Source organism: Trachymyrmex cornetzi, unplaced genomic scaffold, assembly GCF_001594075.2.
Source record: "Trachymyrmex cornetzi isolate Tcor2-1 unplaced genomic scaffold, Tcor1.1 scaffold1604, whole genome shotgun sequence".
Taxonomy (NCBI): Eukaryota; Metazoa; Arthropoda; class Insecta; order Hymenoptera; family Formicidae; genus Trachymyrmex; species Trachymyrmex cornetzi.
Window position 1 is genome coordinate 4,689 of NW_017296207.1, and position 14,509 is coordinate 19,197.

Genomic DNA, 14,509 nt, shown 5'->3' on the forward strand with positions numbered 1-14,509 from the left:
AGTACGGACGTACGGAAGACCGCGTGCGACTCGAGGACAAAGGAACGCGTAGTTTCGCATAAATAGCGACCGTAGTCGTGACGAACGTGAAGCGTTACCTTAATTGAAGCCGTGCAAAGGCTAATTAGATCGCGAAAACGCGAATTTCGAGAAATAACCGAAGTTTCACAAAGGTGATACCGCGCGACACGTAAGACGCGAGTTTTATACCGGTTTCTCGACGAATCTCATCAAGATTCTTTCCGCAAGAAGCGAAGACGCGTGTAGAAGCGTAAATAACGTAAATCGCGACGAAAATAGATACCGCGTAGTTCACATAGCAACAGATTGCATCAACCATAGGTGCGACACGACGCGACTGATCGCGTGATAATACGTAGAAGCGAGATAGAAATATAGTCTCGCGTGGTGAGTGAGCGCGTGTGAATGAAATAAGTGTGAGAGAGGCCCGTTAATTATTTTGTTTCATTTCATTAATAAATTTTATCGAGTGTTTATTACGAGGCCAATTAATTAATTCCACACTACCTACATTAATTAAATAATTCCGCGCTACCCACGACGTCGTAATTTCGACGAATCCTGAGCCAAGCTGTCGACCAATAGAAGCGAAGGAAGGAAGGACAGACGATTCTCTTACCTTTTCCCGTTCAAGGCCAGCACAAAGGAAATTTTCATAGGCTCTATCCTTCTCTGTTGTCAGGTCAGAGTGGCGACCAAAGTAAGTCACTTTAAGTGATTTTAATTATATGAATTAATAAATTAATTACGAATACACGGATTATTAAATATTGAGGCATTAGTCTGGTCACAACCATACCATAGAGCGGCCATCTTAAAAAACCCGACATCAAGTCGTGAGTGCGACGCGACGCGACAACGCAATAGAGAGAGAGAAAGCGAGAGAGTGTCGAATTAAGAGAAATTACGCGAATGAATGAAAGAGTGAATGTAAAGGCCTGTTAATTAATTATTGGTGTTGTGTTTCAATAAATTTTATAATAGTGTTACACCAAAGTGCCGATCTCGATTTATTTGCGAGAATTACCTCTCCTCGAATTAATTATAAGTTCTCACCGCGACTCAACGGGACATCAACCGACGACACCATCATCTCTGCTGAACGGCCAATCCGAATGAAGGACGGAAGGAAGACAACCAATCAGGGACTTCCAGGACGATAAGGGCCGATACCTTGGGACAGCCAAGGAAACTTCCTTCTCTGTAGGTGGATAAACAGAGTGGCGACCAAAAGGTAAATCACTACAGGTGACCTTAATTAAGAAATAATTATTTAAATATTCAAAAGCATAAGATTTTACAAAGTCAAGGCATAAGTTCGGTTACAACCTAACCTTGCAACCGTCCGCTAATTTTTTCAAATCGCCAAATAATAAGAGCAAGGGCGAAATTAATTATAGGTGGATACATAACAAACACAGATGGGCCAAGCAAACACCCCAGCCGACGGGAAACTACCCCACACAATTACCAAGGAAGCCACCACAGATGACATGGATGAAACCGAGGGACAGCATACGACCTTGGAAAAGTAGCAAATAACCCGCAAACCGAGACGAAACGAAGTGCGGAGATTAATTAATTATTTTATTAAAGCAAAGAAATGTCGCGAAGAATTATTTTATGTTATCATTATTATTATTATCATATTTTATTATAAAAGGTAAAACGTACACACGGTGGACTTCATTCGACAAACGTCATTTATATTTTAATATTATCTTATTATCTAAACGTCTACAAAGACATATCAATTATTATCTTTCATACACACACACATACAATAAAAGTTTTATATATATCATAATTAATTATTAAGATACTTTTTTAACCTACCTGAATATCCTTTTTTTTTTTTGTTTTACGTAGGAGGAGAAAATCTTCTTGAACCCCTTGTCGAGGGGGACCCTTTCGGGACACCCATCGGCAAGGGGAAGACCCTCGACGGCCCGTACCGTCGAGAGTGCCGGACTCAACCCTCTCGTGAACCCTGGAGTACAAGGTATTCCAGGGACGCACCGAGAGGGCCGCCTACCGACTAAAAACTCCCCCTAAAGCGCACTACCGCCCTAGCCTCATGGGGGACAGTCCGGAACCGCATTCCAGCATAACCTCGGACTGCCCCCCAGCGTTAAAGCCTGTTCGGCTTCCTGCCTCTTGGTGCGGGTTCTCCGCTCTCTGATGCCTACCATCAGTTAACCTAGGTCCTAATCCTAATCCTAATATTATCCTAAATATATATTACAATTTATATATTCCGCTTGCTCCTCCCACATATGATCATTAGAGCTTATAGCTACTATTTACACTTATTTATGTACATCTTCCGCGAGCTCCTCCCACATTTGATCCTCGGAGCTTACCCGTTTGAGGAGCCGGTGCTCCCGCCTGCTCTCGAGCAGCCCGCTCTCGGGCGGCCTGCTCGCGCTCTCGGTCGCGCTCCTCCTCCTCCTTACGTCTCATAATTCCCTCGCACAACGAGGCGAAGACGGCCCACGCTTCAGGCGAGCGCACGATGGCCCTCACCACCGCCCTGACCGTTCTGTCGACCCCTATTATTTCCAATAAGTCACCCCTCTGCTCCGCCCAAGCCGGGCAGAACAAGAGGGTATGACCGGCCGTGTCGTGGGCCGCGCGGCAAAAAATGCATATTGGGGTGCCCATACGCCCTATCTTATATAGATAGGCGTTGAACACCCCATGCCCCGTCAGTATCTGGGTCATGCGGTAGGTGAGGGCCCCATGAGCCCTTCCCACCCACGCCTCCAGATCGCCGCCCATGGCCTCGCGCACCCCTGCGCCCGGGCCACTCGGAGACAGCTCCTCTATGCGCTCGGCCCATCGACCGATCGATCTGCGGCGCTCCAACTCCAGCAGAGTTGCGCTCGCACCAGGGGATATCGCGCCGTCCCGGGCGATGATGTCCCGTCTCCTGATGTATGACCGTCTAAGGCGGTTAGCCGCCAGGTCGAAGGGGACCATTCCGGCCAAAATGGCCGCAGCCTCGCCCGAGACGGTACGATACCCCCTGATTACCCTAATCGCCAGGTGACGCTGTAGCCTCCGTACCGTTCTCTGTATGACTCGGTTTTCGGCCGCCGTCTGCGCCCATATTGGCGCGCCATAGAGGACAACCGACATTACGATCGCGGCGTAGGTTTTTCTCCTACGTTCCCCGGGGCCCCCCACGTTGGCCATCAGCCTGGCGAGGGATGTCGCCATCTCCCACGCCTTCGGTACCAGCGCGTTGAAGTGGTCCCGGAAGGTCTACCGCGAGTCCAGGGTTAAGCCCAGGTACCTCACGGTGGAACCGATCGGGACCACCGTCCCGCCTATCCTAATCACCGCCCCCCGTGGAATGTCCTCCACCATAAAGGCTTTTGTGGGTGTACTCCTTATTAGAGTGTTTATCTCACTCGAAAGGACCTACAACTTAGTTCAACGCCGAATCCGAACGGCGAACGCGAAAAATCGCGTATATGAGGCGCAGATGGGATCGAACCCGGATCCACAAATCACGAGTCAATCGCACTGAGCGACGAGCCACTCGGCGCCCTACCTGAATATCCTAAGGAAAAAACAATGAAGGCGATCCAACCCAATCCGGTTTGTTAACCTAAAAAAATTAATAATATAAACATATATAACACGCAAATTTAGCAATAGAAATAATAATACGAACTAGTACATACCTACAACTTACGCCGAGATTGACTTAGAGACCCTGAAAAGGAAAAGAATTATTAACATACGCCAAAAGGCAATTATTTCAGTTAAAGGTTAATAAAACCTAATTATTACAATTATTTTGCAACACGGGCAGTAACCCGAATTATTTAACTTTATTTAGAATTATTTCAAGTACTTAAGATAATTGGAACAGATACCATAAGATAGAAAGAGAAAACATAGTACTTACCATTAGAGTGACAAAGACAGACAATTCCAAATTATTCCAACTACATATGTATAACAAGCTCAAAAACCAGACAATTAATTCAGAAACATTATTTACTAATTATTTAGAGTCCGATTGAATTATCCAAAGAAGATACACAAAATGTTCCAGTTATATTAAAAATCATAAAGATATGCGAATCCAGCATAAAGGACCAAAAGCTTGACATGCGAGTAGTTTCACGCTTATCAGTCTGGAAACGCATTCCAGCAATTATTTTAGAATAATTTACACACAATAAGTCATTTCAGAATTATTTAAAGTTATTTACAGCACCTACTAATTATTTAAGGTGTATTCATACTCGCATCTTGATATTTCGTCAATTACACATCGTTATTGTATTAATTCGGTAACTAGGCCAATTATTTCGCTAAAAGCGAATTATTTAGAGTCTTTTGGAATTATTTTAACATTATTTTCAGCTATTAGAATTATTGTCCAATTCTGGACAAGTCGCCGAATTTGTCTAATCCCGAAGTTTAATTATCCGCGTAAAATAAATAAAAAGCGGAAAGTCCAGAGTTATTCCATGTTCAGGAGACTATCTCCGAATTAATTAAGCTAGTTTTAACTATGTAAAGGCCTGAATGAAAAGTTACCAAAAGAGTGAATGAAAATTTGTACAGACAGGGTTCTCGAACGAACTCGAAACTCGAGAGGTGGAGGCAGCCATCTTCCACTTCAGTCGTTAAGAACCAGCCGAGCAGGACGGACGTGCGGAACGCGCGAGCGACTCATATTTAGCGGAACGCGTAGTTATCGCAAAAGGGCGATCGTAATCGTGCCGATTAATCGTGCCGTTACCGTATTTCAAGCCGCGCAAAGGCTTATTTGTTCGCGAAAGTGCGAATTTCGAGAGATAACCGAAGTTTATCGAAAGGGTTACCGCGTGACTTGTAAGACGCGAGTTTTATACCGGTTTCTCATTGAATCTCGTTTAGATTCATCCCGCGTAAAGCGAAAACGCGAAATAGCGCGTAAAATCGTAAATTGCGACGACATAATATACCGCGTAGAATCGATTGCATCAGATTGCATCAGCCATAAGTGCGACGCCACACGACTGATCGCGTGATCGTTAGCGAAAGCGAGATAGAAGCATCATCTCGCGTAGTGTGAATGAGCGCGTGTGAATGTGAATTGTGTGAAAAGGCCTGTTATTCTGTTTTGTTTAGATTATCAATAAATTTTATTAAGTGGTTTCAAAATTGGCCAAATAATTATTTCACGCAACACCTACGTCGAATTAATTATAAACACGCTGCATAACATCGCATCTACATAAATTCCTGAGCCGAGCTGCCGACGAACAAAAGCAAAGGAAGGAATGAAGGAAGGAAGGAAGGAAGAAAGACATCTACCCGCCTTTTCCCGCTACTGGCCAGCTACGTGAAAATCCCCAGAACATTCAACATTCTCTGTGGGCGGACAAACAGAGTGGCGACCGAATAGTAAGTCACTACAGGTGATTAATATTATTAAATAATTGTTAAAACTATTAAAACCGCGAGATATTTGAAAGTCGAGGCAATAATCCGGTCACAACCTAACCTTGCAACCATCCGCTAATTTTCTCAACAACCAAATAATTAAAAGAAGGGCTAAATCAATTATAAGTCGAAATACAACAACCAACTACAGGGGCCAAATTATGCCAGATCGACTGGAAAAGTTGCAATGCTACGGCAAGCGACCGAACAATGTCGATTTCAACTCTTAACGGTAGCATGTTAAATCGGAATACTATGGTCGACATTTGCTCGGCCAAGTTCGGGACAAAGCGACCAAGAGTATATGGCAACATTGTTAGAGAGTCGTCTGAAACGACATATGATGATAATGTCTTAACCTTAAATAATAAAAAGCTATTTGGGGTTAAGAAATCGTCATTATACGTCGTGTTAGACGTTTATCGTTTCAGGCAACTCTTTTTTTTTATATTATTTTGTACTGGCTATTTCGAAAAGAAATAAAGGTAAAGTACTACTACATATTATATATTATTGTACATGAATGAATAATTTTCTTTCAATCAATTAGATGATGCCTGTAAATCTCCTCATGCTAGAAGAATTGGAAGAAATTGAAAGGCAACGAAATCTGCGTGATTTTAATATCCAAAGGAGATTGATGCGAAATAATTCAATCCCATTCGAATTAGACGACAAACACTTTATTAGTACATTTCGTTTGTCAAAGGAACTTGTGCATTTTTTAATTGAACATTTGGCACCACACATGAACGTAAATCCACATCCAAATAGTTTAAGTGCAGAAACTAAAATATTCACAGCACTTTTATTGTATGCTACTGGAAGCTATCAACGATTAATCGGACAAAGTTACAATATTTCTATAAGCCAGTTGTCGGTTTCCAATTGTGTAAAGGAAGTATCGCAACTTGTATATACTCATCTACGGAATGAATACATAAAATTTCCAACAACAGCTGTAGAAAAACAAATTGTTAAACAACAATTTATGGAAAACACTCAATTCCCTGGTGTAATAGGAGCAATAGACTGCACTCATATTCGAATCCTTGCACCTTCAGTTGAAGAGCACAACTATGTTAACCGGAAGGGATTTCATTCGAAAAATGTACAAATTGTAAATATTTTACTTTAAACATTTTTTATGAATATATTTTTTACTATAAATATTTTATTGTAGATATTTTATGGCAAACAATTTTTTATTAAACTTCATTATTTTACAGATTTGTGATAGCAACTTAAAAATTTCTAGTATCAACGTACAATATGCAGGAGCAACATATGATTCATATATATGGAGAAATTCCAATATTTACAGATACTTGAAAAGATGTTTTGAAAGAAATCATTCATCTTGGTTGTTAGGGGATTCAGGTTATCCATCACAACCATGGCTTCTAACACCAATTTTAGATAGTGTACTTGGATCTCCTGAAGATCGGTACACAAGAAGGCATTGTTCTGCAAGAAGTCGTGTAGAGTGTTGCATTGGTATGTTTAAAGCTAGATTTCGTTGCATTCTAGGGGAGAGAGGACTACGATATAGCCCTTATTATGTAGGGGTGATAGTAATTGCTTGTGCGGTTTTACATAATCTTTGCATTCAGTATAGATTACCTGAGAACAACTTGAACATACCAAACATTGAAAATATTAGAAACGAACATGTAATTGCTCAAAATTTTGATAATTTAGTGGAAGGTAGAAGGATCAGAGACAATGTAATTCGTAGATACTTTAATTAGTTTTAAAGTTAAAAAATAAAGTAAATTTTTTAAGAATTCCAATATAATACTACATATCTTTATTATTTTGGTTAAATACAATAACATACATTTTGTACTGTAAAGAAATAAACTTGTTTTCTTATATTGATAAGTACACATAATAATATTTTAATTTTTCAAAACAAACATGTTTTCTTATACTCATAACATGTGTAATCACATTTTAATATATTTTAAATTTCCAAACTTAACTTTTTTTATATTAATGATTACATATAATGTTTGTACATTTTTTATAAAAAAAAAATAAATCTATATTGCACGCTTTAGAAAAAAAACGAACTTGCTATTCATTTTATCCATATATCTCATTCTTATTTAGGAACCAAAGTAGGAACTGTTACATTTGCATTGCAAAAAGTATTTGTAATATTTACTAAAGTATCTCGAACTTGTAGCAGAGCTCGACTACTTTCTTTGGTAGATTCTAAAATGGCATCTTTGATAGAGACTAGGACTTCCGTATTTTGATTTAATGAAGTTACTATGTCATCCATTTTTCCTGAAGTTTCATCATGATATTTTTCCAACAAATTTGTTTGAATTTGTAAATTAGGCGTTTGATTTCTTTTTCTTTTCCTATTAGGATTTGCGTTTGATGTTGTGGGCGTTACGGGTATAATTGATACTGCGGATGTTACAATAGGTGTGACTGTTGCAGACGTTACTGTAGATGTTACTGTAGATGTTATTGTTGCTGATGTTACTATAGATGAGACTGTTGTGCATGTTGCTGTAGATGTGACTGTTGCTGATGTTACTATTATAGGTGTGACTGTTGTGGATGTTGATTCATTATACTCTATAGGAAGTGCATTAATCACATATTCAATGTCAGCTGTCAATATGTTTATAGGTTCTTCATTATGAGTTGGAAGCCCTACTTCTTCCAAACCAATATCTCCTTCGATAGCAGTCATACCTATTATTGATAATAATCTCTCTTCAATATCAGATAATTTTTTTGTAGAAACTCCTCCACCTCCTGTTTTTCCCATATGCAGTCTCAATTCACTGACTTTCTTTTTAGTTTTACATTTCCAATCGATCACAGACTCTTTCCATTTTGTTGCAGTCTTTTCACCCAATCCTAATGCATTTAATTGTGCAGTAACAGTTTGCCATAGGTTTTGTTGAGCTTGCTTAGCATTTGCAGATGTAAATTTTCCAGTCAGAATTTCTGGGTGTTGTTCGGCAAAATTTAAAAATAACTCCCAATGTTTATTTTGTACTTTCATACGGGCCATTTAAAATTAAAAAAAATTTAATTGACATAACTTAACCTCGTAATGCTTTTTAATAATCATTAATTATAATTTTTTTTAGAAAGATAATTACACACACACACGCCCATACACAGAAAATTTAATATTGATCGTCCTGTCTTATTTAATTAAAATGTACGTACCTTTTCAATTTTATTGTTATCATAAAATTAACCTGACCACTAAGGATAATAAACAAAAATTATTAGGTGTCAAGAAACCGTAAAAGATAATACGGTTGACGGCACGTTATACTACATTAAAAAAATTATAATCTAAAGTTATAACCTAAAATAAGCGATCGTAATGTGCGTAGCGATACCTTCTGACTAGTTGCTATATTTCTATGCGATCGGTATGAGGAGGGAGAAAGGATTTAAGCAATAGCAACTCGGCGTAATTCCGATCTTAACAACATCTGGGAAAGGTGTGGAGAGAGGCAAGGAGACTATAGCGATTACGATCAGGCGTAATTCCACCCCAGGACAAACGACCACGGCAGCCGCTAGGAAGATTTTCCCAGAAACAACTGATAAAGCTACCACGGATGACAACAATCAACCCGAGGGACAGCATGAAAACCCGGAGGCTTAAAGTCAACCCGCCCCCAAACCAAGAGGAAATGCGGGAATTCATTATTTTATATTACTTTGTTATTGTTAAGGCGACTAAACACCGTTAAAAGATTATATATTATTATTTTATGTTGTGTTGGAAAGGTCAAAAAACGTACACACGATGGACGAAGGTCAATGATCCTTATCTTATTTCAGTTCAGTTTATTTAATTATTCCAATGTCTAATAAAGGTAATCATACGATTTATTAACATACTTACGTTCACACAATAAATTTTTATACTCCTTGAATTAATTAATATAAAGCATATTTTCAACCTACCTAAGTATCCTATAGAAAATAAAACCATCAGGTGAACCAATCCAATCCAGCTGATAACCTATAATAAGGAAAAAGAGTTAAATCGAATAAACTAGTATGAGAGAAAAGAAAAGAAATTAAAATAACCATAGAAATATATACTTACCTAAAACGTACGCTGTGATTGATTTGGAGACCCTAAAAGAAAAAGGAATTGTTAACAAACGCCCAAGAGCGATCATTTTATGAAAAAGGTTAGTAAACCAACTTATTATAATTATTTCATTACGTAGGCATGTAAGCCGAATTATTTTGAGCAATTTAGAATTATTTCGAGCACTTCGAATTAATTGGAACATCGGACATAAGTTAGAAAGAGAAAACATAATATTTACAATAGAGTGACAAGGACAGACTAACAAAATTGATTAAGCATCATAGAACCTGGTTGGAAACCAGCTAATTAATTCCAGTATATTATTTCTAAATTATTTACAGTCCAAATTAATTATTTAAAGTATTTACGAAAGGATGTTCCAGTTAAATCAGATAACGTTAAGGTACGCGAGAGCGACATAGAGGACCAAAAATTTAAATTTTGCGAGTTATATTTATCACATAACAGTCTGGAGACATGTTCCAGAGATCATTTTAGAATTATTCAGGGCAAAACTAGCCATCTCCTAATTATTTGGAATTATTTAAGCACTATCCACATTACCTACGAATTGTTTAGGGTGCATTCACACTCGCATCTCAATATTTTGCTAATTACACATTGTTTGAATTATTTCAGTAACAAGGCCAATTATTTCAGTAAAGATAAATTATTTAGAGTCAAATTGAATTATTTCATAATTATTTAGAGTTAAAAGAATTATTTCCCACATCTGGACAAGTTACTGAAATTGTCCAATTACAAAGTTCAATTATCCGCATAAATAATTAATAAAAGCGGAAGTCCATAATTATTTCATGATCAGGAGATTATCTCCGAATTATTTAGATTATTTTTAACATTGTAAAGGCTGTATGAATGAATTACTAGAAAACAACCTGATTCGGGAACACCGAACCGACCGAGGGTACACACCAGTTCTTTTTGGCCATCTTGGCAGTGGCGACTGCCATCTTGAAAGTCAGTCGTGGATAGACAACCGAACGGGACGGACGTTTTTAACGAACGCGGCTCATTTAATTGCGATTTTCGGGAAAATCGATGCGAAACCGGTATCTTAGTTATACTGCATCGTGTCCGAACGCCCATACAGTAACGCGAAACGCGAATTAGTGCGATTTATCGCGAATTACGGAAGTGAATCCGACATTACAGCCGGAGGGAGCCTCCGCCAGCCGCCCCCGATCCGACCTCTGCGGAGCTGGCGCGCGGAAAAGGAAACCCCGCATATGTAAATATATAGCGAATAAATTTAAGTCGAAAAAGAGAAAAACAAAAAAAAAAGATTACTTTCAGCGTACTAATTAGAGATAGGAATAGCTACATAGTATTATCTACGGATCCTTTTATTTGTTATTTTTTGCTCATGTTAAGGGCACTAATAGAGGCCAAGGCCTAGCATAAAAGGCCGAAAAACAAAAGTTTATTTAGTTAGAGGCACGTGGCCTCAATAGTTTCGGAAAACCCGAAACATCAAAAGAGACGCGGTACAAACACGCGAAAAGTCAAAGCGCGATCAGGACCGGAAAGACACAGGGGGTCCGCGAAATTGACAATTAATATAAAAATAACGGCGGGATCGGGAAACGCGACCGCTACGTACAATTAGTACTAGAGACCGATACGGGAGCCAATTCTAGGCCCAACAGATATACCGGGTGTACCAAAAATCCTGTTTTTACACAATGAATTTTAAGATATCGGAAAACGCGACCGCTATTAACGACTAGGACGCATTAGGAGCGGAATACTCGAAGGCGAGCGTATAAGATATACCGGGTGTACACAAAATCCTGTTTTTACATAACGAATTTTAAGATATCAAAAAACGCGACCGCTATTAACGACTAGGACGCATTAGGAGCGGAATACTCGGAGGCGAGCGTATAAGATATACCGAGTGTACACAAAATCCTGTTTTTACATAATGAATATTGAGATATCAAAAATCGCGACCGCTATTGACGCGTAGTACATAGGAGGAGCGGAACTCCCGAATATCAGCATGCGCAACATACCGGGTGTACCCTAAATCCTGTTATGGCGTAGTGATTTTGAAGATATCGGAAAACGCGTCCGCTATGACCAATAGGGTCGAAGAAACAACATGTCCACCGAATACGAACCCGAGAACTATACCGGGTGTACGTTAAGTTTCGTTGCGACATCGAAAAGACTGATACTTACTAATGTAAATACTGTACATAGAAAGGGGGGTGCAGCTGGGGGATTTCGCGAATCTGTAAATAAATTTTAGATTATATACTTACCGATGACTTCAGCGGGAGACCTCCAGGGGCAGCATCCTTCAGAGTCGACGAGTACCTGAAAAGAAAAGGGTTAGAATAAAAAACGATAAAATTGTATAATGCAGGGACATAACTATGTAACATAAGTAAGCAGCGTGAGTGCTCACAGCGCGCGAAGCGAACGCACTGATGCGAGCGCGTACAGCACCAGGCGACAACGCACAGACGCAAGCACGAGAGTGGGGACGAGCGATAGGAATAAGAGGGCGAGCGAAGAAGCGAAGGGTGTGATTTTTCGCTGGGCAACCAAAGAGAGAAGTTCTCAATACTGGGAGGAGTGATACGAGCGTAGTTACTCACTGGTTAGCGTGCGGATGAGTGGGACACGGATCGGGGACATTTGCCGATTTCGTATTCGTGGACTTTTGTCCACGGGAAAAACCGAGGCGACCGGCGGCGTTCCGAGAGTGGTGAGCGGGACCGTTTCGAGATAAGGTCCAAGAGCAGCGACCGTTAGAGCGAACGGGGGTCCACGCCCACGCGAAGAGTTCGGCGTTATATGAATAAGCGCGAGCATTGTGAAAAAACGAATTGCCAAAACATAATAAATAAAACCGAATTGTGTTAGTTGCCTGCAAACAGTGTGAGTTGTTATTCAACAAAAACCTCTCCCTCTGCGACCGAGATAACTCGGGGCGAGTAGACTCAGTGGTGCAAAGGACGAGCGGGGCTGGAGACTTCCAAGGCCAGCTGAACGGACCTTCTCCTTTGGAGGGTAAAAAGGAGTGGCGACCGGGGCATACCAAGAGAAGCGAGACCGAATAACGCTAATAAGCTTCGAGTCCGGCTGCAGACAACCGTGGAATCACGGAAATCGACGAAAATACGTCGTTAAAATATTCTAAACGTCTTTAGTACGTATCCCGTAAAACCGACGCGTAAACTAAACGCGAATTAAAGAGGAATTAACCGCACAAAGTCGTTGTGCGTAGTAGGTAATGCAATATCACGCCGCCTTCTAAAGCGGCCATCTTGAAAAACCGACATCTTGTCGTAAATGCGACGCAACGCGACAACGCGAAACAAAGGAAATAGCGAGCGAATATGGAATTCTACGGAATTACGCGAGTGAATGGAAAAGTGTGAATGAGGGCCTGTTAAATTAATTATTGGTGTTTTGTTTGAATAAATATTATATAGTTTGTTACACCAAAAGTGCCTATCGTGTAGTTATTCACGAGTATTACCATTCCACGAGATAAATTAAGTCTTCACCGCAACGAAACGAGACGTTATTCGACGACGCAGTCAGCTCAGCTAAGCGGCCAATCCAATTGAAGGACGGAAGGACGTTATCCAATCAGCGATTTCCTTTCCGCTGAGGCCGAGTATTTGGGACAACGAGCACACCCATCCTTCTTTGTAGGTGGACAAACAGAGTGGCGACCGTAAAGTAAGTCACCTCAGGTGATATGTTATACAAAATAAATACAAAGAAATTAGAATACGCGGAATTATTAAGACTTGAGATCGAAATCCGGTTACAAAATAATAGACTCGCTTAAGCATAGAAAAGGACTGTTGCAAGAAAAGAATTTGCAGTCAAAGTGATTCGAAGTTCGAGGGGTTTTGAAAACCTTCCCCAGGTCACAAAGGTAAAATAGAAATAGAGTTCTACAAAACTGGGCCGACAATAAAGATTTTTTCAAATAAATTCACGGTAAATTAGCCATCGTGCGAAAGCGAAAGAAAAGTCTTTAGAATGGCGACCGTGACAGGACTTAATTAGCTATATTGTCCATAGAATAATTGCAGTAACGCGAGTTCGGGAAATAAACGCATCTCTGTGTAGAAAAAATACCCTGCTTAAATGCAAGTCACCGAGTCAGCCAAATTTATATAAAAGTAGAGAATATATGCGAGTAAAAAGAAATTAACCGGTTATAAAAATTAAGTTTTGAGAACATTGTAAAGAAAAAGCCAATTTTCGATTTCCAAGAGATTTTCGACGTAATAGATGATCTGTTCGAATTATTAACGCAGATAGAACAAAGACCCACATTAGCATTAACATTGCATGAGAAGAATACATTGCATGATTTAATAGTCCAATTGATAGGACTTGTACGTAATTTACTGATGCATTTTTAGAAATTGAGAATATAAATGATACTTATAAAAAGATCAGTGCAAAAGATCTAGTGTTACATTTCGAGTCATAAAACATTAAAGTAAAGATAGAGTCAGTGTTTTCTTTTGATAAAACCAGTGTAATTGTAAATTCAGTTTGTGAACATAAGTGTAAATAGTGAAAGTGTCTAGTTAAAACAAAACGGGACAAGCCCGTTAACAGACTTCTGCGCAAAAATTTTAGAAAATTAGCTCGAAAACTTTGAAAATTTCAATTTTAATTAACAATTTTATTTTTAGCATTTGTAAAAACAAGAAAAGAGCAACCCACAAACAAATCCACCTTTTTTTTTGTTGTCGGGGAGGAAATGCCTAATGCACTGCCTCCCTCGCCCCCCGGGGAGGGTGCGAGGGAGAGTGTGGGACTCGCACCCACTAAAACCTCCCCGGATGTCCCTACCGTTGTTCCGGGGGGGTCGGGGCTCGCGTGCAGCATTCTACCCGACCCCCCCGCGCCTAAGCTCACGCTGCTCTCCTCAGTGTC

At 39.9% G+C, this 14,509-nt stretch overlaps 1 protein-coding gene across 1 annotated transcript; it reads left to right on the plus strand.

Annotated features, from left to right (window-relative positions):
* Window positions 1-6,025: 6,025 nt before the first annotated feature.
* LOC108758950 (putative nuclease HARBI1) lies at window positions 6,026-6,610 on the plus strand. The gene has a single exon (XM_018504195.1). The coding sequence runs from the start codon at window positions 6,026-6,028 to the stop codon at window positions 6,608-6,610; it is 585 nt and encodes a 194-aa protein (XP_018359697.1).
* The last annotated feature ends 7,899 nt before the right edge of the window (window positions 6,611-14,509 follow it).